Genomic DNA, 24,347 nt, shown 5'->3' with positions numbered 1-24,347 from the left:
TTCATGGGCAGATTCTAGATCCTGGCTGATGGCAGCATCCAAGGGCTTTGCCAGTTTGTGAAGGACTACTGCATCACTTAGAGACCAATGTCTGCCATGTCACTCTCATTACCAAGTACAACTGGGAGGTGATATGGCCGCTGAGAAGCAAAGTCTGGACTGGAGCATGAGTGTGTCCATGAAGAGGTTCCATGAAGAGGTTCCTAAAGGACAAGAGCAAGCCTATGGACCAGACCGGTACCTGTCCCTCCAGCCCCTCATCACAGCAGCCCACTGTGCCCTTGTATAGTTGATGGCCAAGCTGTGCTGCTCACTGCTTTTCCAGTGATTAGAGGCTGTGCATCCACAATATCAACACCTCATTCAGCAAATGTGGAAGCACCTCCCCATGCAGGGCTTCTGGGGATACGACGCTGAGGATATCCCAGGGCCTACTGGGGCCTTACTGTCTCCTGGGCAGAGGTTGTCCTTCTACAGGAAGGGCTGAAAATTAACTTTGAAAAAATTAACTTTAAGCAAGAGCATGTAGCACTTGTCTTGATTCCATTTCTAGTGGCACCCATATATATCTCCATCTCTTCATTTGGAAAATGAGGGTAAATTTTTTAATGGACAAGTTGCATTTATTTCTTGGAGCCTTTTTTGAAAACTTGAAGTCACCACAAATCAATCTCATATAACTCCATTGACATATAAGGAACAGCTCCATTAATAGCATCATGTTTTACAGAAAGTTCAAAGTAAGAGTAATTTAGCACCAAACATGATGGAGAACCTGCTGTGCACCCCACACTCAAATGTGTGTGATCTCAGCTAACCAACCTTCCTTCCTTTCCTTGTGGTTTTTAACACTCTCTAAGCAAACTCTTTGCTAAACTCTTCAGCATATTACAGTTTATCTCTGCAGTTAGTGAATTTCCAGAACGTCAAAAATCAGATGTATAGAAGAGTCATTTGACCGGCAGTAGAGGCCACCCAGGTGAAGCATTTCAAGCAAGGGTAGAGTGGAGTCCTCACCTCACAGAGAGAAGTCTCAGGCCCCAAGGGCAGGGTGATGGCAAGTGTGAAAACCCAGGTGTTCTGGGTTCCCAGAGCAGAAGCCCTAGGCTACAAGTATTCCTTGCTCAGGGTTTGCCCCCCAGAAATAAGGGGTGGGGGGAACAGGGACAAGGAATGTGCTCTCACCCTGGAAAGGATAAAAGGCCTAATCAAACTTGGGTACCCCATGCGGCTCCTCCTGGTCCAAGGTGTGGATGTTAAGACCCTCTGGCAGGAAGTTCCAGCACCCTGCATCCCACCTGTAGCCCTCTCTTTCCCTCCATCAGCACCCTCTTCATGGGTTTGCTGGGCTTCCCAGGTGGAACTAGTAGTAAAGAACCTGCCTGCCAGTGCAGGAGATGTAAGAGACATGAGTTTGATCCCTGGGTTAGGAAGGCACAACAACCCACTCCAGTATTCTTGCCTGGAGAATCCCATGGACAGAGGAGCCTGGTGGGCTACAGGCCACAGGATGGCAAAGAGTCGGACATGACTGAGGTGACTTAGCATGCACGCACACATGGGTTTGCTACCATAAAGCAAGTTTCTCAGATAAAGTTGCCAGGACCATGGTCATTTTAGCTTCTCATGCTTACTGGCCTGGAGTCCTCATCCATTTCCACTCTTCTCTCTCCTTCCAGCCCCATACATACCCCAGGGTCCTTCCTGACTGTGAACCTGGACCACCTTTAGTATCTCTTCTCTTGCCTCATCTTACTCTAAAGGTGAGTTAAGCAGACCTCGAAAGGTGGGAAAAGTGTGAGAGAGGGCAAGACCTCCACATTGGAGCACTCTGAGGTTCCTTCCTGCTCTCAGGCAATGCTCCCCCACCTGTTCACCAACTTTCTTTCTTCCTTCTCTCCTCAAAGATCTCAGGCCAGAGCAGTGAAGACTTTGATCAGGGAGCCTATGGTGGATGAAGGGTAGTGAAGGATAAAATTGTGAAGGGTGAGAATTGAAAAGCTCTCACTGCCTTTACCATGTAGCCATGGTAAAAAGAAACCACCAGAAGCTGTTTACAACCTGTGTGATCACCAAACTATAACCATTCTCCCTGTGACCACAGCTCTAAAAGTCAGCCGGTCAGCCAGAGCCCTGAAAGTAAACACTCTCAACTCTGAAAATCCCCAACCTCTGAGCACTGTGCTTCTGCAAAACCCACATCAATCACTCTCGTTTTGCTTAAAGAGACAGTGTCTTATAAGCTGTCCATGCTTAATCTCAGCTTTTAAGTTTTCCTTTCTTCCTTTAACAAGGGGTTTATGCAATCAAATGAGGTCCTATGAAATCCAGGTTGCCTGGGTTCTCTCTGTAGAAGCCAACATATACTACAAGAGCCTGTGGAAGTCCTGGCTGTAGAAATCCTGGCCCAGACTCACACCACAGAAGTAATGAATGTTGTTTATGCTAATGTTGCTAATTTCAGAATTGTTGATTATTGTATTAACTGACTGAGATAGAAGGTAATTGATTTTGACAACTTAACTTTGACGGTGAGCCTCCCATCCTTCTAGGAGTAGACCTGGGATTCTGCTCCAGCGTCTGGGTGCTCAGCCCTGATGGTGAGCTGTTCTACAACGAGGGATCAGGGATTCTGAGGGTCTCAGATGCACCTCCAGGAGAATTCAGCCCTCAGCTCTCATGAGAAGTATTTGATGGAGAATCATCCCTGGATGTCTGGACGGAGATCCAGAGGAGAGAATGGAGCCAGGGAGTTTGGCCAATGTCCCTAAAACAAGGACCTTAGGTGAATGGGCCACTGAACCAAGACTAAGTAACCAGGCAAGTAGAGGAGGTCTAGGGGAAATTCTAGAAACACTGCTGATCCCAGGGTGAGCAGCAAGTACATAGCAGGGTGCTGGATGGGTGCCCAGACCTCTCAGAAAGCCCTTCCCATGGGGGTGCTAGATGAGGATGGCCTCTTGGGGTCTTTCTCTTCCTCCCTCACAGAGCCAGTGTCCTACCCTCTACCTGGACCCAGGGACAGCTGTCAGTACTCACTGTAAATTCCCATTAGGCAATGGCCAATCCCTTCCAGTGTCTCCTCTAAACTTCTATCATAGCACTTAGAGTGCCCTGTGGTCCTTATGCACTTTAGGAGTGCTTGAGAGCCTGGAGTCTAGACTGGACTCAGATTGCCTGGGTTCAAATCTTAGCTCAGCTTCTTACAAGCTGCCTGAATTAACCTCAATCTGCCTCACTTTACCCATCTTCGAAATGGAGAAATAATGACGGTCCTGCCTCAGAGGTTATTGAGTGGAATGAACGGCAGCTGTAAGTAAAGGGTCTGGACCAGGACCTGTCTGATCCATCCTCCGTTACTTATGCGTTGGTGTTGGCTGTTTACTAGGATAATGAATGTAAATCACCTTCTTCCAGACTGTGGACTTTCTCCTGGCAGTAACCTTACCTGGTTCCTGCCTGTGCCAAGTACCTGCTGCAGAGCATTTGAATGGATGGTTGGATCTGACTGTTTACACCTTGAGGCCAGCATGCAGATTCCTTAGTTCTGCACTCAAGACCCTCTGTGATTAGGCCCCCAGCAACCCTCAGCTCTGTGATCTTTCCTTCCACCACCCTCCTCCCCATTTCCCACTGCTCCCCACACACCACTCTACTTGCATTTCCCTGCCCAGAATTGCCTTTGATCCTACACCTTCATCTTCCTTGCCCCCTTTGTCAAGAACCAGGTCAATTCTCACCACCTCTAAGGGCCTGGCCCCTCTTCCTGCTCAGGATCCAAGTCTTACCAGTGGGGGGTATCAAAGCCCCATCAGAATATCTCTCCTTGTTACAAATATTTTATAACATCATTTTCTTTCTGAAGAGAAATTCAAAGATAATTTAATCTGTATACCCATAGAACTTTTGCCTTTCTATACAGTTTAGGGGTTCGCACCACAGGAATACTAAAGTGGTTTGCCATTCCCTCCTCCAGTGAACCATGTTTTGTCAGAACTCTCCACTGTGACCCATCTGTCTTGGGTGGCCCTGCATGGCATGACTCATAACTTCATTGAGTTACCCAAGCCCCTTTGCCACAACAAGGCTGTGAGTTATGAAGGCAGAAGGAAAAGAGGGTGACAGAGGATGAGATGGTTGCATGGCATCATTGACTCAATGGACATGAAGTTGGGCAAATTCTGAGAGACGGTGAGAGACAGGGAGGCCTGGCGTGCCACAGTCCATGGGGTTGTAGCGTCCGGCTTGGCCACTGAACAACAACCCACAGAATTATAAATTGGAGTCAATGTAGTGCTGTAATTATAACAAAAAGTATTAAAAATTAAACTACAATATGTAAAATAATAGCATGTGTTTGAATAGTTAAATGTTTTAGTTGACTATACAAAATAAACTGATGACATAGGTAGTTACATGTACGCAAAAAATTTCTGTAAATATGACAGCTATAAATGCAGACTGATCTGAGTATGCAGTGTGGACAATGTGGAGCATCCCTGAGGGTAACACAGCTCTAGAGAAAGCCTCTCTTGGTAAAGTACCCCACAGCACAAAGTACAACTTCTCTTTCATCTGCAGCACAGCTGCCTTCCTGAAAGATTCAGTGTGTACAAAGGAAGCAAAAATGACAGTTACTTGCTTCCTTATCAGTAGGCCCATCATGTCCTATAGCCAACTGTCCTGGTTTGTACATGGCTGACGGGTCTACTGGGATGCAGAACCTTCAATACTAAAACCAGGACAGTTGGTTACCCCACTTTACACCTTGAAACAAACGAAAGCTAACTGGGTTGATTTATTTGATTTGGCCCCCCAAATAAACCTGGCTTATCTAGAAAAATAATTTTCAAAGCTATGTCAAACCTAGACAGTATATTAAAAAGCAGAGACATCACCTAGCCAACAAAGGTCTATATAGTCAAAGCTATAGTTTTTCCAGTAGTCATGTATGGATGTGAGAGTTGGACTATAAAAAAGGCTAAGCACTGAAGAATTGATGCTTTTGAATGTGGTGCTGGAGAAGACTCTTGAGAGTCCCTTGGACAGCAAGGAAGTCAAACCAGTCAATCCTAAAGGAAATCAACCCTGAATATTTATTGTAAGGACTGATGCTGAAGCTGAAACTCCAATACTTTGGCCACCTGACATTAAGAGCCAACTCATTGAGAAAGACCCTGATGCTGGGAAAGATTGAGGGCAGGAGGAGAACGGAGTGACAGAGGATGAGATGGTTGGATTTCATCAGCGACTCAAAGGACATGTATTTGAACAAGCTCTGGGAAATGGTGAAGGAAAGGGAAGTCTGTAGAGGTACAGTCCCATGGGGTTGCAAAGAGTCAGGCATCACTGAACAAGAGAAAAACAACAATGTCTGCAGCTATGTCACAATCTTTGTGAATATAATAATCATATCATAATGCAGATTCATTAATTTTGTAGGTTTTTTCCTTTACATACATATTTTTATTTGCTTAAACTTTCTGATGCCCACCTTCCTCTATTCTTTTCACTCCATGTGTTCTTTTGACAATATGAAAACTCAACAAACATTGTATTCTAGACTCAGATCATTACAGTCTGGTTCTTTTCCTCCTGTTAGCTGGCAGGACACCATTTGTGTGGTGGTCCCCAGACAGGACTGCACATCTGACACTCCTGCTGCCTCCCTGTGATGTGAAAATTTCTCCCCTCACTAACCCCAATCAGGATCACCAGAGCCTTCCCTATGAATTTTCCAATATCAGAGAATGCTGGGCTGAAAACCATTTTTCTGAACATGAGAGTCCCTGGTGAAAATTCAGGGGTTCTGTGAACCCAGATAAGGAAAATAACCTTTATTTTCACTAACTTCTATTTGAGATTTAGCCTTTCGTCCCTGATGGATGGAGGTAAGAAAGCTCAGTGAGGTTAGCAGGAGCTGTTGGGTCCCCAGCAGAAACCACAAGAGTTTTTTTGAATCACGACAGAGTTGTCGGAGACACCTCTCGACTTGCCAGACGGCTGTAACTTGAGCTTCGCCACCTGATCTCCTTTCGTGAGGTGGTATACACGAAAGGCTGTAAGGCTGTATTTCACAATTAATCGATGGGGTTTCGTTCCTGTTTTTCATACGAGGCCCAGCAGAGGGAGCCATCGAGGAGCGGCGGGCGGGTCCCAGGGGTGCGGTGGCGTCGCAGTCGGAACCTGGTCAGAGCCTGAGCCTGAGCCAGGATGGGTTCGCACCCTCCGCGGCCCAGAGGGAGCTGAGCGCTCACCCGCCGGGCACCCGGGAGGGGACGGGCCGGCGTTAGCACAACTGCAGGCGGACCCCCCGGGGACCGGCGCCCTCGGGCGGCGCGTGAGGCTGGCGACCAGGTGGCCTCGGAGATCCGGGAGGGCGCGGCACCCGCGGCCGCCGCCGCCACCACTGCTGCGGCTGCTGTTACTTCTGTCCGGACTGGTGCTGAAGGGCGCGGCAGGTAACCCGGGGCGGCGGGGGCCGGGGGCGCTGCTAGGGAAAGATCCTCCAAGAATACAGAGGCCATTCCGGGTTTGGAGGCGAGGAGAGCATGGTCAGTCGGAGAGCTGACCCAAGATAGCCGAAGCCACAGCTTCCCGGGGATCCCTTGGCCCGTATGGAGGACGCCGCTCGCACTCGGCTCCCAGACCTGGTCCTCGAGGATGGCCCCGGGGAAAAGCTCCTCGAGGGCAGGAATCTGAGTGCGGCCTTGGAATCTGCACAAGCCTCTGCTTGCTTGCTCGACGAGGCACCTGCCCATCGCTATAGGTCTCCCTGGCTCCCTGCAGAGGTTATCTCGGGTGGCCCGGGCAACTCCTTGTTGAGGTAGCGGGTGAAGGGAGCAGCAAGGATTTTTTTGACTTGGCGAGGAATTTCCATCCTTTTCCAATTTCCATTCTGCACGCAGAACTGCAGGGCTGATCCTCTCCCCGCCCCTCCCCTGCCGGATTCCCGACCACCCCCACCGAGCACCACCCATCCTAACTGCCCAGAGGCCTGAAGATTATTAGCACAGACCGGAGTGTCCACCGTCATGGCAGTAATAATAGCTGATGTCCTTTATTCCAGGCTCTGTACTAAAGGCTTCAAGTACAAGAAGCCATTTCGGCTGTAGAAAATTCAAAATGTACGATTTACAGATTTAAAATAGGGCCCGGAAAGGACGCTAGGGGGCAACACTGGGATCCAGATTCGGAGATTTTTTTTCCTTTTTTTTTTTTTCAGTTTTTAACCATATTTGTTCTTGGGCCTTGTCTCAGAATGCCTTTTACACATAAGTGAAATACATATGATTCCAAAGGATCCAAATTATATTTTTATAAGCTATTAGAAATTTTAGCTATAAATATAAATTTGTGATATGTAATATATGTGCTTCTAAGATAACACATTAAAATCAGCCATTAGATAGCAACAATTCCCAGAATTTGTAAGTATTGAGGGTAAAGCATATTTACAGGTGTCTGAAACCACTGTCTTGTGGTTGGAAAACATCTGTGGATTCTATCATGGACCACTGCACAGGTTCTGCTAATCCTGCTGAACTTCCATTCAGCATGGAAGATGGGCCAAACTTCAGCTAGAGCTTAGTGAAAATAAAGAGGTTATTTTTTTCCTCCAAGTTGAGGCTCTTGAATGCAATAGGAGGATTCAGGGCTTCCCTGGTGGCTTAGTGGTAAAGAATTCACCTGCAAAGCAAAGGAGGCACACGTGTAAAGAACAGACTTTTGAACTCAGTGAGAGAAGGCAAGGATGGGGTAATTTGAGAGAATAGCATTGAAACATGTACACTACCATATGTAAAACAGATGACCAGTGCAAGTTTGATGCATGAAGAGGGACAACCCAGAGGGATAGAGTGGGGAGGGAGGTGGGAGGCGGGTTTGATGGGGGGAACACATGTATACCTGTGACCGATTCATGTTGATGTATGGCAAAAACCAGCACAATATTGTAAAGTGATTATCCTCCAATTAAATTAATTTTTAAAAAAGAATGGTATAATAAATGTCCTTGAACGTAAAAAATGTAGGGGAGGATTTCTGTATCTGGGTGTTCTGTTTCATATACTAAATATACATCTGTCCTCAGAAAATGAATATGTATTTCTCCAAAGATGTATATGCATGTTCCATTTCTCCTATTAAATATATAATCTGTTTGTTTTTTTTTAATGAAGGAAATGGCAACCCATTCCAGTGTTCTTTAAACAACAAACAGATGTTTGTCAAATGAGTAATATTGCAAAGGGAGAGGTCAGGGTTGCCTAGCTGAGCAGCGGGGCAGGGCTGAGCCAGGCAGGAGTGCATGGGTTCTCCTTCTGGCAGCATATGAGCATCACCTGGGAGGTTTCAACGCCTACCAGTGTCCAGCCCTCCTTTACCTCCAAACCAACTAAATCCATGTCAATGGCAGGATTGTCAAAGCTGCCGGGTGGTGTTAGGCAGCCAGATGGAGACATCCCAGTCCTGGCTGCTCTCCTGGCTTTGTGCCTGCCTGCTGGGGAAGTTTCCATCACTCCTGAGGCAAGACCCCCATGATCCTCTTCCCTTCCAATGTACCTCTCATTGTTGTCATTCCATACTATCTCTCCCAGCAAACACAAGGGTGGGAAGGATGTTTATGCCTTAAGATTCATACTATCCTTTTCCATTTTCCCCTTGCAGAGAGTCCTTGGGGGCTGCCCTTCTTGGCCGATGACCCAGTTTCCATGGCAAAGGTGGTGATGGCAGACCTGGCACAGCAGAAGGTGGAAAACAAGTCATGGCCTAGAGGTAAGACCTTGCCCGCCTGCTGAAGAAAGGATAGGATGGTGGAGGCCAGGAGTCCCCTGCCTGCAGGAGGCCGTGTCCACTGTCTAGGAATCTGGAGGACTGTCTTGGGGTGGGGAAACTCTGCCAGGATGAGGATACAGAGGCCAGGGCCTCCAGACAGTGTCCCAGGGGCTGAGACCTGGCCTCCAGAGAGCTGACCCAAGCATCTTTCCCCACCTCACCCCAAACTCCAGCTCTCTCCTTCCCAAGGCCACCTCTCCCTTCAGAATAGGGAAGGACTGAGCCTGAGAAGGTGCTGTCTCCATGCCTATTGTTTAGTCGTTCAGTCACGTCTGACCCTTTGTGACCCCATGGACTGCAGCCCAGCAGGCTCCTCTGTCCATGGGATTTCCCCAGCAAGAGTACTCAAGTAGGTTTCCATCTCTTTCTCCAGGGAATCTTCCTGCCCCAGGGATTTAACCTGAGTCTCCCGCACTGCAGGCATTTTTTTTTTTAACCATTGAGCCATCTGGGAAGCCTGCCCCATGCCTGTACTTTTTCCTTATGTTCATTATCTCACTGGATGCTCAGGCACTGTGGAGCAGGTCAGTTAATTGAGCCTGCCTACAGATGAGGAAACCAAGGCCTGGAGAATTGAAATAACTTCCTCAGAGCCATGCAGCTAGGGACTGGCAGTGCCATATGGATTATAGGGGAGGTGGGGCAGATGCAAAAAAGTCTCCTGGCCTGGGTGGGAAAGGGGCTGGCTCCTCCCTCCCCAACCATGGCCAGAGGAAGAAGGAGGCTAGGCTAATGGGGCGCAGGACTGCTTCTTTTTGAAGACCAGCCATGTGGCCAAGAGACTAGGAACAGCAGCGGAGAGTTAGGGTGGAAGCGGGGGAAAACTAATGTTCACGCAGGCCCTGAAACAACAGTGACATGTAGCAACTTCCTTAGGCCATGTCACTGCAGGAGTAGATACTGCTGGATGCCTGCCGTGTAGCCCCCACTTCTTCCTGCCTTGGTCCCACAGTGCCTGGCACTGACCCCAGCCTGGCAGGTGGTATCGCCTCCAAAGCCAGGGAGGTGGCCTTCCTCAGCTGCTTTTGCTTCACTCTGGGCTGCAGCCCAAGGCATGATGATCCCACTTGGGTCCAGTTAGCAGGTGGGAATCTAGTTCCAGCTGAGATCGTTCTCCTAGGCAAAAATGGCAATGAGCAGTGTGTGAGCCCCCACAGAGAGCAGGCTGGACTCTCAAGACTATCTGGTAGGCAGAGCAGAAACTGGTGGGATTTTCAGGGAGGGAAGGGTGACAGGTGCCTCACTGGGTACATGGGAAGCAGTACCTGAAAGTCAACTGAGGCAGGCCACAGTCATGAACTTGTCCTAAAAAGCAGGTCCCTGATTCCCAGGATGGGTACCAGATGCCAGGATGTAGGCCATGGTAAGTAGTCCAGGGCAGAGCAGATGCCAGGAACCAGAGCCCTCATGGCAAGGAGGGCCAGGCCGGATCTGGACGAGCCTGGGAAGGATTCAGAATTCAGCCCTTTCCTTCACCCCCACATCTGCTACACTGAATCACAGCACCATTTTATTTTTCCCTGCCTTCTTGCAGCAGCCTCAGGACACCTGACATACGCTTCTAACTTGGGACCTTTGCACTGGCTGTCCCCTCTGCAGACCTGGAATACTGTCAGATCCTTAAATGGCTATTCGGCTATCCTTCCTGTCTTTTAAAAGGAAATCCCTTTTTGAGGAGGCCTTTCCTGCCTGTTCTAGAACTGTATTTATTGGCACATAGTGCCTTCCTGCATCTTTCTGTGCTCCATCTTCACATCACCTTCTCTGACCTTCTTGGAATCTCCCTCTACCTCCCTTTCCTAAGGACACATTTAGGGCCTGCCTAGACAATCTAGGATAATCTCTTCATCTCAAGACCCTTAATTTAATCTGCAAAACTCCTGTTACCGTATAAACTAACATTCAACAGTTGCAGGGATATCTTGGGGGGCATTATTCAGCCTACCCCACTATGCTTTCTGAGCTGTGGAGAAGGAGGCAGGACCGGAGGCCCAGCTTGTACGGCTTCCTCACTACCCAGGAGTCCCAGCAGCTACCCAAAGACACAGGATCTTTTTTGTCCCTCACTTCCAGGGCAGGTAGAGCTGCTGCAGATCAGAGCCAAGGAGTGAGTGGATCACCTTGACATGGAGAAATCATAGCCTCTGTTCTCCCCCAAAGAACTTTGTGCCCATTCGCAGCTGCCAGCACAGGAGTACCCCCACACTGATCTTAACTCAAAGATGTGCAAGGAAACAGCACCATGAGAGATAATTCAGTCATCTCCCAGGAGGCCCACACCAGTTCAGGCCTGATGTTAACCCTTTACTCAAACACTCCTAACATTGACCACTCTTGCCTCCCATGAGGAGGTTTCTCCAGGCATGAGAAGAGAGCATCCCTTTTATCAGTTTAGAAAAAGGCAGCAGTCCCTGGGGAGAGAATCTGGGCTGCCCTCGTTCTAGTGCATGCTTTTGAGTACTACACTTGGTCTCCCCTGGGCCTTGATTCCCTTATCTGTAAAATGGGGCCAATCACACTGACCTCTTAGGTTTATTGTAAGGATGAAGTAAGATAGTGAATGAGGAGGAGTTAAACCAGTGCAGATACAATGGTCACTCCAAAAACGGCAACTCTTGATTATCCTCATACCATTCATGTTCTTGTTTTTTGTCTAGTACAGCAACTTCCAGCTGTGTGCTAGGCCCTGGGTAAATAGAGGGCAGATGGACTTCCCACCCTCATGAAATCCATAGTTTCACAGGGAGCACAGGGCACTCTTGAGATCCCTCTGTGAGACATCAGGCTGAAATCAGGAGGACTTCCTGGAGGAAGGGATGCCTGACTGCAACCTGAGGTGTGGAGAGTGGCTGAGAGAAAACAGAAAGGGGGATGCCTGGGGCAGAAGAAACAGCAGGTACAGAGGACCTGGGCAGAGTTTGGTATAGCCTGAATTAACAAGGAGGCAGTAAAAAGAGAGCTGTGAGTATAGAGATGTGTTTGACTCCTTTCACATGTGAATGTTCAACCAATGAGCACCCACTGTATGCCAGAAGCTGTTCTAGGTGCTGGGGAAACAGAACAATCTAACAGGAATCCCTGCCCTTGGAGAGCTGACACTGCAGAGGAGAGAGTCCATTAACAAGACAAACAAATGCGTACTCTCTAGTCAGTGCAAATGCATACTCTCTCCAGTGCTCTGGAGAAAAATAACACAGAGACAGGAGTGTTAGGGGATAAAAACTTCTGAGCAAAAGTTTTTTAAAAGTTAAGTACGAAAGTAAGCCAGGGATATCTCAGAAATGTGACCTGAGTTTAACATACAGCGCTTATTTGAATAGCTTGAGTCAGGACTGACTGCTAAGTAGATTTCATCTCCAGCACCAAGTTAAATCAATGAGTTTGGAGTTATGGTAGAGAGGCAGCATTGGACTCAAAGAGATAAGAGATCAACTAGTCTTGGGCCTCCCTGGTGGCTCAGATGGTAAAGAATCTGCCTGCAATGCCAGAGACCTGGGTTTGATCCCTGGGTTGGAAGATCCTCTGGAGAAGGAAATGGCAACCCACTCCAGGTTTCTTGCCTGGAGAATCCCATGGACGGAGGAGCCCGGTGGGATACAGTCCCTGGGATCACAAAGAGTCGGACACGACTGAGTGACTAACACACAGTAATGTCTGCTGTGGGAACAGAAGGGAGTGGGGAATGGAGTCAAGGTGCCACCAGCTTGGCAGTAATGGTTCAAGCTAAGAATGATGTCCAGCCTTTCTCAAGCATGTCCAGGAAATGAATTAAGCTTAATTAACCACATCAATTGAGCTCCCAAGCAACCAACTTTTTAAAAATATCCCACCCTTTTTGTGAGAAATTGGAAACCAGACAATCACACTCACTAGAGATGAATACAAAGTATGAGTAAGTAGGCCCTGCATGAGGAGCTGAGAAGCTTTCTGAGAATAAAGTCCATAAGCCTTAATACCTGAACTTTGGCCTCAGTGTTCAACTGGTGCTGTCTATATTTAATCTCTTTGGATGCCCTTATATATTTTTTTTCACTGAAATTGCTAGTGCTTACTCTTGCTAATAGGACTTCCCTTGTGGCTCAGATGGTAAAGTGTCTGCCTACAATGAGGGAGACCCGGATACGATCCCTGGGTCGGGAAGATCCTTTGGAGAAGGAAATGGCAACCCACTCCAGTACTCTTGCCTGGAAAATCCCATGGACGGAGGAGTGTGGTAGGCTACAGTCCATGGGGTCGCCAAGAGTCGGACACGACTGAGCAACTTCACTTCACTTCTTCACTCTTGCTAATGGACTTCCCAGGTGGCGCTAGTGGTAAAGAACCCACCTTTCAGTGCAGGAAACACAGGGACTCAGGTTTAATCCCTGGGTTGGGAAGAGCCCCCGGAGGAGGGGCAACCTACTCCAGTTTTCTTGCCTGGAGAATCCCACGGACAGAGGAGCCTGGTGGACTACAGTCCATGGGGTTGCAAAGAGTTGGACATGACTGAAGCAACTTAGCACACGCACACACATTCTTGCTCGTGATGAATTCTCTTGGGTAAGTTTCTACAGCCAACCTCACCCAGCACACTGAGGCCTGGTGCAGACCCTGGTGGTCTGTGTGAACCCAAGACCAGTTTGTGTTTCCACAGGGATGCACTCCCTCCGCTACCACTACCTGTACCTGTCCGAGCCGGGCCCAAGCCTCCCTAAGTTTGTGGCTGTAGGCTACGTGGATGATCAGCCTTTTATCCGGTATGACAGCCGTATGGACAAAGCTGAGCCCCAGGCTCCATGGATTTCATCCAAGAATGCCACATACTGGGAGGACGAGACCAAGAAGCAGAGGAAATGGGCAGAGATTCATCAGGTGGAGACACGGATAGAGATGGGCTACCACAACCACAGCACCGGTGCGTTGGGTGGAAGCCCCATGCTCCTTCCTTCACCCTCTGCACACTCACTCTCTGGGCAGCTGTGCTTGTCAGAGGGTGTGGGGCAAGCCTCTGACACTTGGCTCTTCTCAGTCCACTTCCCCCACAGTCCAGCAGGGGCCTCAGGGCCTCAGAACAGTGCAGCAAGCATCATAGGAGCTGGGGGCCCATGATGTCTCCCCCTAACCCCTTGCATGCCCCTTAGCTAACCTGGGTTCTGAAACTCAGCTGATGGGGAGAGGATTTCCCTGCCTCATCCTCACTCATGCAGTACCCCCAGGCCCTCTGGTACTGCCTCAGCTTCTCCTTCTCAGCAACAGTGCGCTTGAGCCCACCACCAGGGCTGCTGCTTATTCTGAATGAAGTGCTTATGGAGCACAGCTTGTTCACACAACACTGTCCCTGTCTGTGCCTGGATACCCAAATGCCCAGACTAAAAGCCTCAGGTCCCCAGAGGCCTCAGAATCAGTAGATACAAAGGATATAAAGGATTGAGACTGAGAAGGGCTGTGCATCAGCCAAAGGCCCCCGGGATAAGCATGGCATGACTTAGTCTTACCGTTGAGAACATTTTACACCCACAGGTGGGCTTCCCTGATGACTCAGCTGGTAAAGAATCTGCCTGCAATGTGGGTGACCTGGGTTTGATCCCTGGGTTGAGGAGATTCCCTGGAGGAGGGAAAGTCTACCCACTCCAGCATCTGGTCTGGAGAATTCCATGGACTGTATAGTTCATGGTGATGCAAAGAGTCAGACACGACTGAGCAACTTTCACATAGTGTGGGATGTGATATAAGGATGTGTCTAATTATGAACTGGGGTGTTTGTCCCACATGAGAAGCCTAGAAGGTTTCTCAACCCAGGCTGCTTATGAAAATTACTTGGGAGATTTTTATCTAAATGATGATGCCCCGTCCCTCTACTTTTTTGACATCCCTGTGGGTGGTGGGCTTCTCCCTGGCTCTCAGGGACTTGACCCCCAGTCCCCACTAGTGACAACTTTCTTACCTGTACTCATAGGCATACACAGCACTCAGCGCATGTTTGGCTGTGAGATCCAGGAAGATGGCCACTCCAACAGCTTCTGGCTGTTTGGCTATGATGGGCAAGACCACCTGTCACTGGACATGGAAACCCTGAACTGGGTGACAGCTAACCCCATGGCTCTGTGGACCAAGCGCTGGTGGCAGACAGAGCGCTGCTATGCTGAGTACGACAAAGCCTACCTGGAAGGCCCCTGCCTCACCTCCCTGCACAGATACCTGGAGCTGGGAGGCCAGAGATTCACCCGGAGAGGTAAGGTTCAACCTGTGGCTCCCATTCTCAAGAGCCATCCCATTTGACAGATAAGTCTCTGGGAAATGAGGAGGCAGGCTGCGTCCCCAGGCTGTGTCCCCCTGGCTCAGGCAAGCCCTCTGGCGTCCAGAAAGATGGCCAGCTAGCCAACAGCTTTTTGCTGCAGAGTAAGAAGAAAGCCCAGACCTCAGGTCTTTGCTCCAAATAAGATAGAGTGTGGAGTTCTGAAGTCTCCCCTGTTCCAATGTGGTCTTGGGAATAAAGTCTCTTAATCTGGGTCTCATTTTCTTCATCTGCAGGGCAAGTGGGTTAAACTAGGTCCTCCTAAAGTCCTCTGGGGATCTACCAGCCTGTAACTCTGCTCCTTGGGAAAGAGATCTCAGGTTCCAGGAGAACAGCAGCCCTCACCTGTCCCTAGACCACTGGGGACTGACAGGGAAGCTGAAGCTTTTTTCCCCTTTCCTCCCCGACACCCCTCATGATAAATGTGCTCCCCAGACTCCAGGTGCATCATAAACTTCTCTTGACCCCAGCCAACCAGGGCTAGAGACACAAAGGCTGGGGTGGACACTAGGGAAGGTAGGTGCTTGGGAATGCCTAGGGTGAAAGCCTTTCTGGCTGAGGTTGCCAGGGGTGGAGCTGATCAGAACACCCAGGACACCATGGATGTCTGGCAATTGAATGGTGGGACGTGAATCAGCTGAGGTAATAGAGAGGATATTCCTCAAAGGGAGGAAAGGACAGATCACATCAGGAGTAGAAGATGTGATTGTGAGAGCAGAGCATGGTGGTTCAGAGCTCAGGCATTGGAGCCTAGCCTCCAGATAACTCATCCCAGATCCAGGATTAACTGGCTGTATGACCTTGTGCCAGTTACTTGCCTTCTCTGCACTTTAGTTTCCTCATCAGTATAATGAGGATATTAATAGTAGCTCCTGCCTCTCCAAAGCACCATATTGGTGTGCATTAAATAAGTACTGTGGAACTCTCATTTAGCACCTATGTGCTAAATGCACTCATTTGTCCTATGTCCTTCCCCTGGGAGATTAGTGAGGATTCTTCACAGAAGTAGAACCAACAGGCTACATGGAGAGAGAGAAAGAGTTATATTCTAAGGAACTGGCTCATGTGACTATGGCGGCTAAGTTCCAAGATCTGTGGTTGGCAAGCCGGAGACCCAGGAGAGCCAATGTTGCAGTTCCAGTCTGAGACTAAAGGCCTGAGAACTGGGAGAACTAGTAGTATGGTTCCTTCAAATGCTAGAAAGTTTGAGGCCCAAGAAGAGTTAGTGTTTCAGTTTGAGTCTGAAGGCAGGAAAAGACCAGTGTTCCAGCTCAGCAATCATGCTAGAGGAACTCCGTTACTCAACCTCTTTGTTCTGTTCAGATCTTCAGTTGAGTGTATGGACCCACTCACACTGCAGAAAGCAGTCTGCTTCACTGAGTCCAGTGATTCAAATGTTAATCTCAGGCAGAATACTCTTCAACATAAATCACAGCAAGATCCTTTTTGACCCACCTCCTAGACAAAATAATACTCTTCAACATAAATCACAGCAAGATCCGTTTTGACCTGCCTCCTAGACAAAAATAAACACATGGGACTTCATTAAGCTTAAAAGCTTTTACATGGTAGAGAAAACATAAACAAGATGAAAAGACAACCCTAAGAATGGAATAAAATATTTGTAAACAAAGCAACAGACAAAGGATTGATTTCCAAAATATACAAACAGAATATGCAGCTCAGTATTAAAAAAAAAAAAATAACCCAACCAAAAAATGAGTAAAGACCTAAGTAGACATTTCTCCAAAGAAGACATACAGATGGCCAACAAATGCATAAAAAGATGTTCAGTGTCACTCATTATTCGAGAAATGCAAATCAAAACTACAACGAGGTATCATCTCACACTTGTCAGAACAACCACCATCAAAAAATCTACAAACAGGGACTTCCCTGGTGGTCCAGTATTAAGACTTTACCAGGCAAGGCAGGGGACATGGATTCAAGCCCCGTCAGGGAACTAAGATCCCACATGCCGCGAGGCAACTAAATGTGCACAACACAACTAGAGAGAAGTCCACTTGCCGCAACGGAGGACCAGTGCAGCCATAAATAAATAAATAAAAATATATATATATATATTTAAATCTACAAACAGTAAGTGCTGGAGAGGGTGTGGATAAAATGGAACCCTCTTGCATTGTTGGTAGGAATGTAAATTGATACAGTCACCATGGAATACAATATGGAGTTTCCTTAAAAACCTTAAAATAGAACTACCATATGACCCGGCAATCCCACTACTTGGCATATACCCTGAGAAAACTACAATTCAAAAAGACACACGTACCCCAGTGTTCATTACAGCACTATTTACAATAGCCAGGACATGAAAGTGAAACCATTCGCCTCAGATTGGGACTCTAAGTCACATGGCCAGGACTTGAACACAGCCGAAACCCCACATGGGACTCCAACCATGATCTTTTCATTAGAATCACTCACCTGGTGTCTGGACTTAATGAGGAACAGTTTCTTTGTGTCTCAGCACAGAAGGAATCCAGCAAGAGGCAAAGTGATGGGTTAGCAGTAGATATATAAATATAGGACACTTAGAAGAGATGTAAGCAGGCAGGCCAGGGAGCTCTACCCTAAGGATTAAGTGGGCTACAATTTTATAGTCAAAGGAAAGGGGGAGGGAGAAAGTACCACCTTCTTTGAGTAGACATGAGATTTACATCAGTAGTTCCTCCTTTGTATCAGGCAGGAGACTGTCTGACCCATGAGGTCAAACTAGGATTATCATAGCACTTATTCAAATCAGTAGAAGGGTGGTGACATTTTTCTTCCACCTAAAGGCCCAAGGCATATCTCATGCTTGTAGTTAAGCAAGCCTGCTTCATTTCATGATGTTCCAATAGCTTTCTTGAGTGATCATTAACTGAGAGTGGTCTCCCAAAGTTTCCTAGGTTCCCCCTTCTATCTATAGTACCTTACTGGGACATCTATAGCTACTTGTATAACTATTCTATTCTATTCCTCTCAGAAGCAACCTAAACATCCATCAACAGATACACAGGTAAAGAAGATGTGGTACATACATATAGTGGAATATTGTTATTCAGTCGCTCACTCATTTCGGATTTTTTGCGACCCCACGGGCTGCAGTATGCCAGGCTTCCCTGTCCTTCACCGTCTCCCGGAGTTTGCTCAAACTCATGCCCATTGAATTGGTGATGCCATCCATCTCATCTTCTGTCATCCCCTTCTCCTCTTGCCTTCTATCTTTCCCAGCATCAGGGTCTTTTCCAATGAGTTAACTCTGCATCAGGTGGCCAAAGTTTTGGAGTTTCAGCTTCAACATTAGTCCTTCCAATGAACACCCAGGACTGATCTTTAGGATGGACTGGTTGGATCTCATTGCAGTCCAAAGGACTCTCAAGAATCTTCTCCAACACCACAGTTCAAAAGCATCAATTCTTCAGCACTCAGCTTTCTATATAATTCAACTCTCACATCCATACATGACCACTGGAAAAACCATAGCCTTGACTAGATGGACCTTTGTTGACAAAGTAATGTCTCTGCTTTTTCATATGCTGTCTAGGTTGGTCATAACTTTTCTTCCAAGGAGTAAGCATCTTTTAATTTCATGGCTGCAGTGATTTTGGAGCCCCCCAAAATAAAGTCTATCACTGTTTCCACTGTTTCCACATCTATTTGCCATGAAGTGATGGGACTGGATGCCATGATCTTAGTTTTCTGAATGTTGAGCTTTAAGGAAACTTTTTCACTCTCCTCTTTCACTTTCATCAAGAGGCTCTTTAGTTCTTCTTCACTTTCTGCCATAAGGGTGGTGTCACTTGTATATCTGAGGTTATTGATATTTCTCCCAGCAATCTTGATTCCACCTTGTGTTTCTTCCAGCCCAGCATTTCTCATGATGTACTCTGCATATAAGTTAAATAAGCAGAGTGACAATATACAGCCTTGGCGTATTCCTTTTCCTATTTGGAGCCAATCTGTTGTTCCATGTCTAGTTCTAACTGTTGCTTCCTGACCTGCATACAGGTTTCTCAGGAGGCAGGTCAGGTGGTCTGGTATTCCCATCTCTTGAAGAATTTTCCAGAGTTTGTTGTGGTCCACACAGTCAAAGGCTTTGGCATAGTCAATAAAGCAGAAGTAGATGTTTTTTTGGAACTCTCTTCTACTGCGTCATTCTCAGTAAATCTTTAATCCAATTTTCTGCTGATGGGCGGGGCTGTGTTTCATGGCAAATAGATGGGGAAACAATGGAAACAGTGAGAGACTTTATTTTCTGGGGTTCCAAAATCACTGCAGATGGTGACTGCAGCCATGAAATTAAAAGACACTAGCTCCTTGGAAGAAAAACCATGACCAACCTAGACAGCATATGAAAAAGTAGGGACATTACTTTGCCAACAAAGGTCCATCTAGTCGAAGCTATGGTTTTTCCAGTAGTCATGTATGGATGTGAAAGTTGGACTATAAAGAAAGCTGAGCACCAAAGAATTGATGCTTTTAAACTGTGGTGTTGGAGAGTCTTGAGACTCTCCAACTGTTGGTCTTGAGAGTCCTTTGGACTGTGAGGAGATCAAACCAGTCCATCCTAAAGGAAACCAACCCCAAATATTCACTGGAAAGACTGATGCTGAAGCTGAAACCAATACTTTGGTCACCTGATAGGAAGAATTGACTCACTGGAAAAGACCCTGATGCTGGGAAGTACTGAAGGAAGGAAGAGAAGGGGATGACAGAGGATGAGATGGTTGGATGGCATCATCAACTCAGTGGACATAAGTCTGAGCAAACTCCGGGAGTTGGTGATGGGACAGGGAAGCCTGAAGTGCTGCAGTCCACGGGGTCGCAAAGAGTTGGACATGATTGAGTGACTGAACTGAACTGATTAGGCACCTACTGTATGCACAAAGTCAAAGAGGAAGTAAATAAAGTCACTGAGAAAACCCTAGGATCTCTGTAGGAAGAAGGGGGTATGTCAGACTAGGACCCAACAGCCCCCCAGAGGAAGCTCCTTGGAGGTTGGGGACAGAAAGTCAGTCCCCCTCATGGCAATTAATAGGTCAATGCTCCTTTGTAACAGCTGGAAATCAGTCATCCCTGCCTACAACAGTAATTGGGTACATCCCCTAGACAGAGACCTCGTCCCCATTTCCTTGTCCTCCACCCTGGAAGATGCTGGAGGAGCCCAGAATTAAGCCTAAGGGATAGGCAGAGAGCAGCCACTCAGCAGTCTTCCTCCCTCCTCCTCTCCTCGCAGAACCACCCACAGTCCAGGTGACAAAGCACTCAGCCCAGGACGGGGGTACCACCCTGAGGTGCTGGGCCCTGGGCTTCTATCCACGAGACATCTCACTGAGCTGGTGGCTGGGTGAGAAGAAGTTGAATTCAAAGCTCGAGTATGTGGAGACACGCCCCAGTGGAGATGGCACCTATCAGACATGGATGGCCGTGTGGGTGCCGGCTGGGAATGAGACCCAATACACATGCCATGTGCAGCACTCCAGCCTGAATCACACGCTCACTGCGTCCTGGGGTGAGAAGCTGGGCTTGCCCGGGAGGGGCTGAGGGGGAAGTAGGGGAGGGTCCCAGGGGACCGGAGACAGTCCCATGATCTGGGAGTGCCCACTTTTCTCTGTCTTTCTTAGAAATGCCCTCTCATCCAGGACTTACGGCCATAGTTATCTCTCTCATCCTGATCTTGCTGGTGATTGGCGGTGTTGTGAGCTTGATCAAGTGCCTTCAAGGTAGGTGGGTAAGGAACAAAGGAGTGGGAAGCCCTCTGGCTGCAGAGGGCTTTTAGGGAAGGAATGTATCCTTCCCTGCCGCAGCAAGAACTGTTTTCTCCTGGGAGCAGCAACTACTGCTGAGGTCCTGCCCCCTGTCCCCCACATGTAGAAAAGCCCAAATGTCCCCACTCCACCCCAGTTGCACACCACCAGGAGGACCCTGTGGATTCCACAGTCGGGGGAGACCTGGGACTGACTTGGGAAAAGGCCCAGATAGGGGAGGAAGAGGGATGGTGGGGACCCACTCACCGGGTCTCCTGTGTTCTTTTTTTCCACAGCCAGGAATAAGGAACCTTACGAGCAAGCCCCAGGTGATTGTGGTATGGATCAGTTGGGGAGAGGAAACCCCAGATGTTCCCAACACAGCAGAGATGCCTTAGAACTCAGGATGGGGGTGGAGCATGGTGTGTATGCTTTCCCTGGCCTCAGTCCCCTGCCCCCAGGCAGAGGGGGTAGGGAGCACTCCTGAGAGCCACCATCCGGGTTTGGAAGAGGGTTGGGGAGCCTATTGGGTCACCTCCATTCCTTTCTTCCTGCAGGTGAATAGGACACCCATAATTATCAAAGCCCAGCAAGATCAGGAGCTGCTCAACTCAACTGCTGACAGAAGTCACTGTCACAAATCAAGGTTGTGTTTTGTGGCATATTAGGCCCCCCTGCACTGGCTGGCTCATGTGATCTGTGAAGGGCCCACCCAACCCAAAACTGAGCCCTCTTCATCCCCACCAGCCTTCTTAAAAGCAGTCTGTGCCACTAAGATGGCTTTACCCTCTTCCTGAAGCCCTTTAAAAAGTCTAATTATTTCCCGTTTGGGGGGTGGGAAGGGGGGCAGTAGTAATCCCTCAGCTTCTCTTACACTTGACAATTTGCAGAGTGATTTCATGTTAATTGTAAATCCCACTTGAGCTTCTCAGGCACTCTATGAGTTTGGCAATGTTACTCTCATTCCCACTTGCCCAACCTGAAAACCAAGGGTCTGGGCAGTCAGGGAAAAACCAGAAAAGTATCCAAGAGTTATAGGGGCAGCATCCTGTGTGAACCTGCTAGCATCAGAAAGAAATGACTGACTGCCTGCTTCTTTTATAGGTGTGTTCTATATATATGTATGATCTCCTTCTGTATAGATTAGAGTGTTGGGTGTGTAAGGGTATAGGAGAGGCAGTAAGGGTAGGTGTGTGAAACTGAGGAGGTGTGTTAGGGTGAGGATGTGTGGGTGTGTATGTTTGAGGGTGAGAGGATATATGGGGTGCATGTGAGGGGGAGTGTATGTGTGGTGTGTGGTATCCTTTTGTATTTGAGGAGAAGCTCAGAAGACAGGTACCTGGAGACCTGTTAGTTAGTCCCAGGCAACTGAAGGTTGGGATACAATTCAGACCATACTTTCCCTATGTCCTATCCTTTTGAATGGTTGAATTTTTACAATAGGCACAGGTTACTGATAGAGTAGGAAAAGACCCCTTTTCTCTGTGTCACATGAAAATGCCTGTGAAGGATATGTCTGGAGAAGGCCCAGCCTCACCTTTGCACGTTCAGTGGAGCAGAAACCCCTTGTCTCCTCTCTGAACAAGAATCCAGTCTCAGGGCCATTTGATGTGCTAGCAGTTGGGACTCCAGAGCCGAGGTGGAGAGAGCGCTCTCCGCTGTCATAAGGACACAAGGTCAGACCCCTTCCAGAGCACCCGCTGCCTCCCTTTCAGCTGACGCCAAAGTGCAACGGAGCCTCCTGTGGGGAGTTTGAAACTTCTGTGTCTACAGCCCTGGGAGGCTCAAAGGCCAAGGATGTGAACACTTGTAATACTAGAAAAAGAATCAACCTACCCTGGTGGCCTGTAGGACCTAAGCAGTGAGCTTGTAATGATTGACTTGTACTGAAGACGTGTCTTATATGTCTGTCTTTCTCACTGATGTTGTCATGCCCCATATATGCTGTGCAAACCACATACTAAGCAGAGTTCTAGGCACTTTATTGTATGTTAGTCTCTCAGTCATGTCCAGCTCTGTGAGACCCCATGGACTGTAGTCCACCAGGCTACTCTGTCCATGGAATTCTCTAAGCAGGAATACTGGAGTGGATAGCCATTCCTTTCTCCAGGGGATTTTCCTGACCCAGGGATCGAACCTGGGTCTTCTGCATTGCAGGCAGATTCTTTACCATCTGAGCCACCAGAGAAGCCCTTTATTTTGTACTTTATTGTATACTAAGCTATTTAGTCTTCCAAGCATGAGTGTGGGGGGGAATGAATACTTCTGTGGTACAGGTGAGGAAACTGAGGCCCAGGGTCCCACAGCTGATTCATGCCAGAGCTGGGATGTGAGGACAGGCAGTCTGGCTGCTGCAGCCTGGCCACCTCACCACTACACCAAAGCCTCAACAATAACTGAGCTGTTCTGTAAAAGGGCAAGTAAGTACAGGTCTACAATCCCCTATCGCAAATCTACAAAAACCTCTGGAAGCTAGAAGTGTCTTCCCAAGTTTGTCATCAAAACATGACCTGGGAGAGGGGCAGGAGGGGAAAAAAAGAAATCCTAAAGTGAAGTGAGGTTCAGTGCTTCCACTGCCAGGGGCAGTTTTGATCCCTAATCAGGGAACTAAGATCCCACATGCCCCACTATGGAGCAAAAAAGAAAAACAATCAAGTGGGGTTATTCATATTCTTCATTTACTTCCTCTAGTGTGCCTTTTCACATTTTTTCACAGAAATATTGATTTGGGGGATTATTGGATGTCACCCCCAGACATCTCTGGTAGTATTATATAATAGTCAGTATTCACATCTTGGTATCTTTCTAAAGCCCAAAGAATTCTAAATTCTAAACTATATCTGGCTCTAAGGGTTTTGGGTAAGGGATTATGGACCTGTATTAATACGGTTTTGTGGTAATAAACGTGTTTTATTTTTACAGTTCTCTGGCTGTATGGTGAGATAAGTTAGAACAAAGGTCAGGTTTGGTCCCCACCAATGGGAGGCACAAGTGCCCAGGTGGACCCTCAAGACTCCCTCAGCCCTGGGTATACTTAGGGCCTCCTGAGAAGAAGTGGAACTTTCTTCTCTGGGGAAGGAGTGGAGGGAGAACGTTTTTGGGAAGAAGCGGATAGAAGGAGCTTTCTGGTTAGTCTTTCTCTCTTTGAATTGGTATAGCTGGGTCACCCTTCAGTACCCCACACATACCCCCAAGACTTCAGGCTCCTCTATAGACCCTCCAGACCCACCTCCCAGTTTTGATCTCATCCAACCAAGTGTAGCCCTTAGACTGACAATCTGCATGGCTTCTTTGATGCAAGGGGGTGGTATATTCAGGGAGTCTTAGATATAGGGTCTGGCTTCTGTAATTATGAACACTGGGCAAAATAGGCTGGAAGTTCCTGTCCAGTTCTGGGCTTCCCTGTGTCTAGGACCCTGAATACTTCTGGGACTGTGGAATTATAGGGTCATCTCTCCAAATGAGAAAAAAGGGGCAGAGAGGCC

At 47.9% G+C, this 24,347-nt stretch overlaps 1 protein-coding gene across 1 annotated transcript; it reads left to right on the top strand.

The window, feature by feature from the left end:
- The first annotated feature begins 133 nt into the window (after nt 1-133).
- Nucleotides 134-23,786, top strand: LOC133062820 (H-2 class I histocompatibility antigen, Q10 alpha chain-like). Its single transcript, XM_061152190.1, has 9 exons — nt 134-237; nt 6,118-6,461; nt 8,668-8,775; nt 13,469-13,729; nt 14,771-15,046; nt 20,352-20,627; nt 20,740-20,838; nt 21,159-21,284; nt 21,420-23,786. Exons 1-9 carry the CDS (start codon nt 134-136, stop codon nt 21,425-21,427), a joined length of 1,602 nt encoding a protein of 533 aa, XP_061008173.1. The 3' UTR covers nt 21,428-23,786.
- Nucleotides 23,787-24,347: the final 561 nt, after the last annotated feature.

Source organism: Dama dama, chromosome 9, assembly GCF_033118175.1.
Source record: "Dama dama isolate Ldn47 chromosome 9, ASM3311817v1, whole genome shotgun sequence".
In the NCBI taxonomy this organism is placed as follows: domain Eukaryota; kingdom Metazoa; phylum Chordata; class Mammalia; order Artiodactyla; family Cervidae; genus Dama; species Dama dama.
This window is presented reverse-complemented; position numbering and strand designations above follow the sequence as displayed.

Excerpts from the sequence above, each read along its gene's own strand:
- LOC133062820 (XM_061152190.1), top strand. The coding sequence starts at position 134 with ATGGCCGCTGAGAAGCAAAGTCTGGACTGGAGCATGAGTGTGTCCATG. Across the intron at positions 13,730-14,770 it reads CTACCACAACCACAGCACCG|GCATACACAGCACTCAGCGC; the intron begins GTGCGTTGGGTG and ends CTGTACTCATAG. Across the intron at positions 20,628-20,739 it reads CACGCTCACTGCGTCCTGGG|AAATGCCCTCTCATCCAGGA; the intron begins GTGAGAAGCTGG and ends TGTCTTTCTTAG.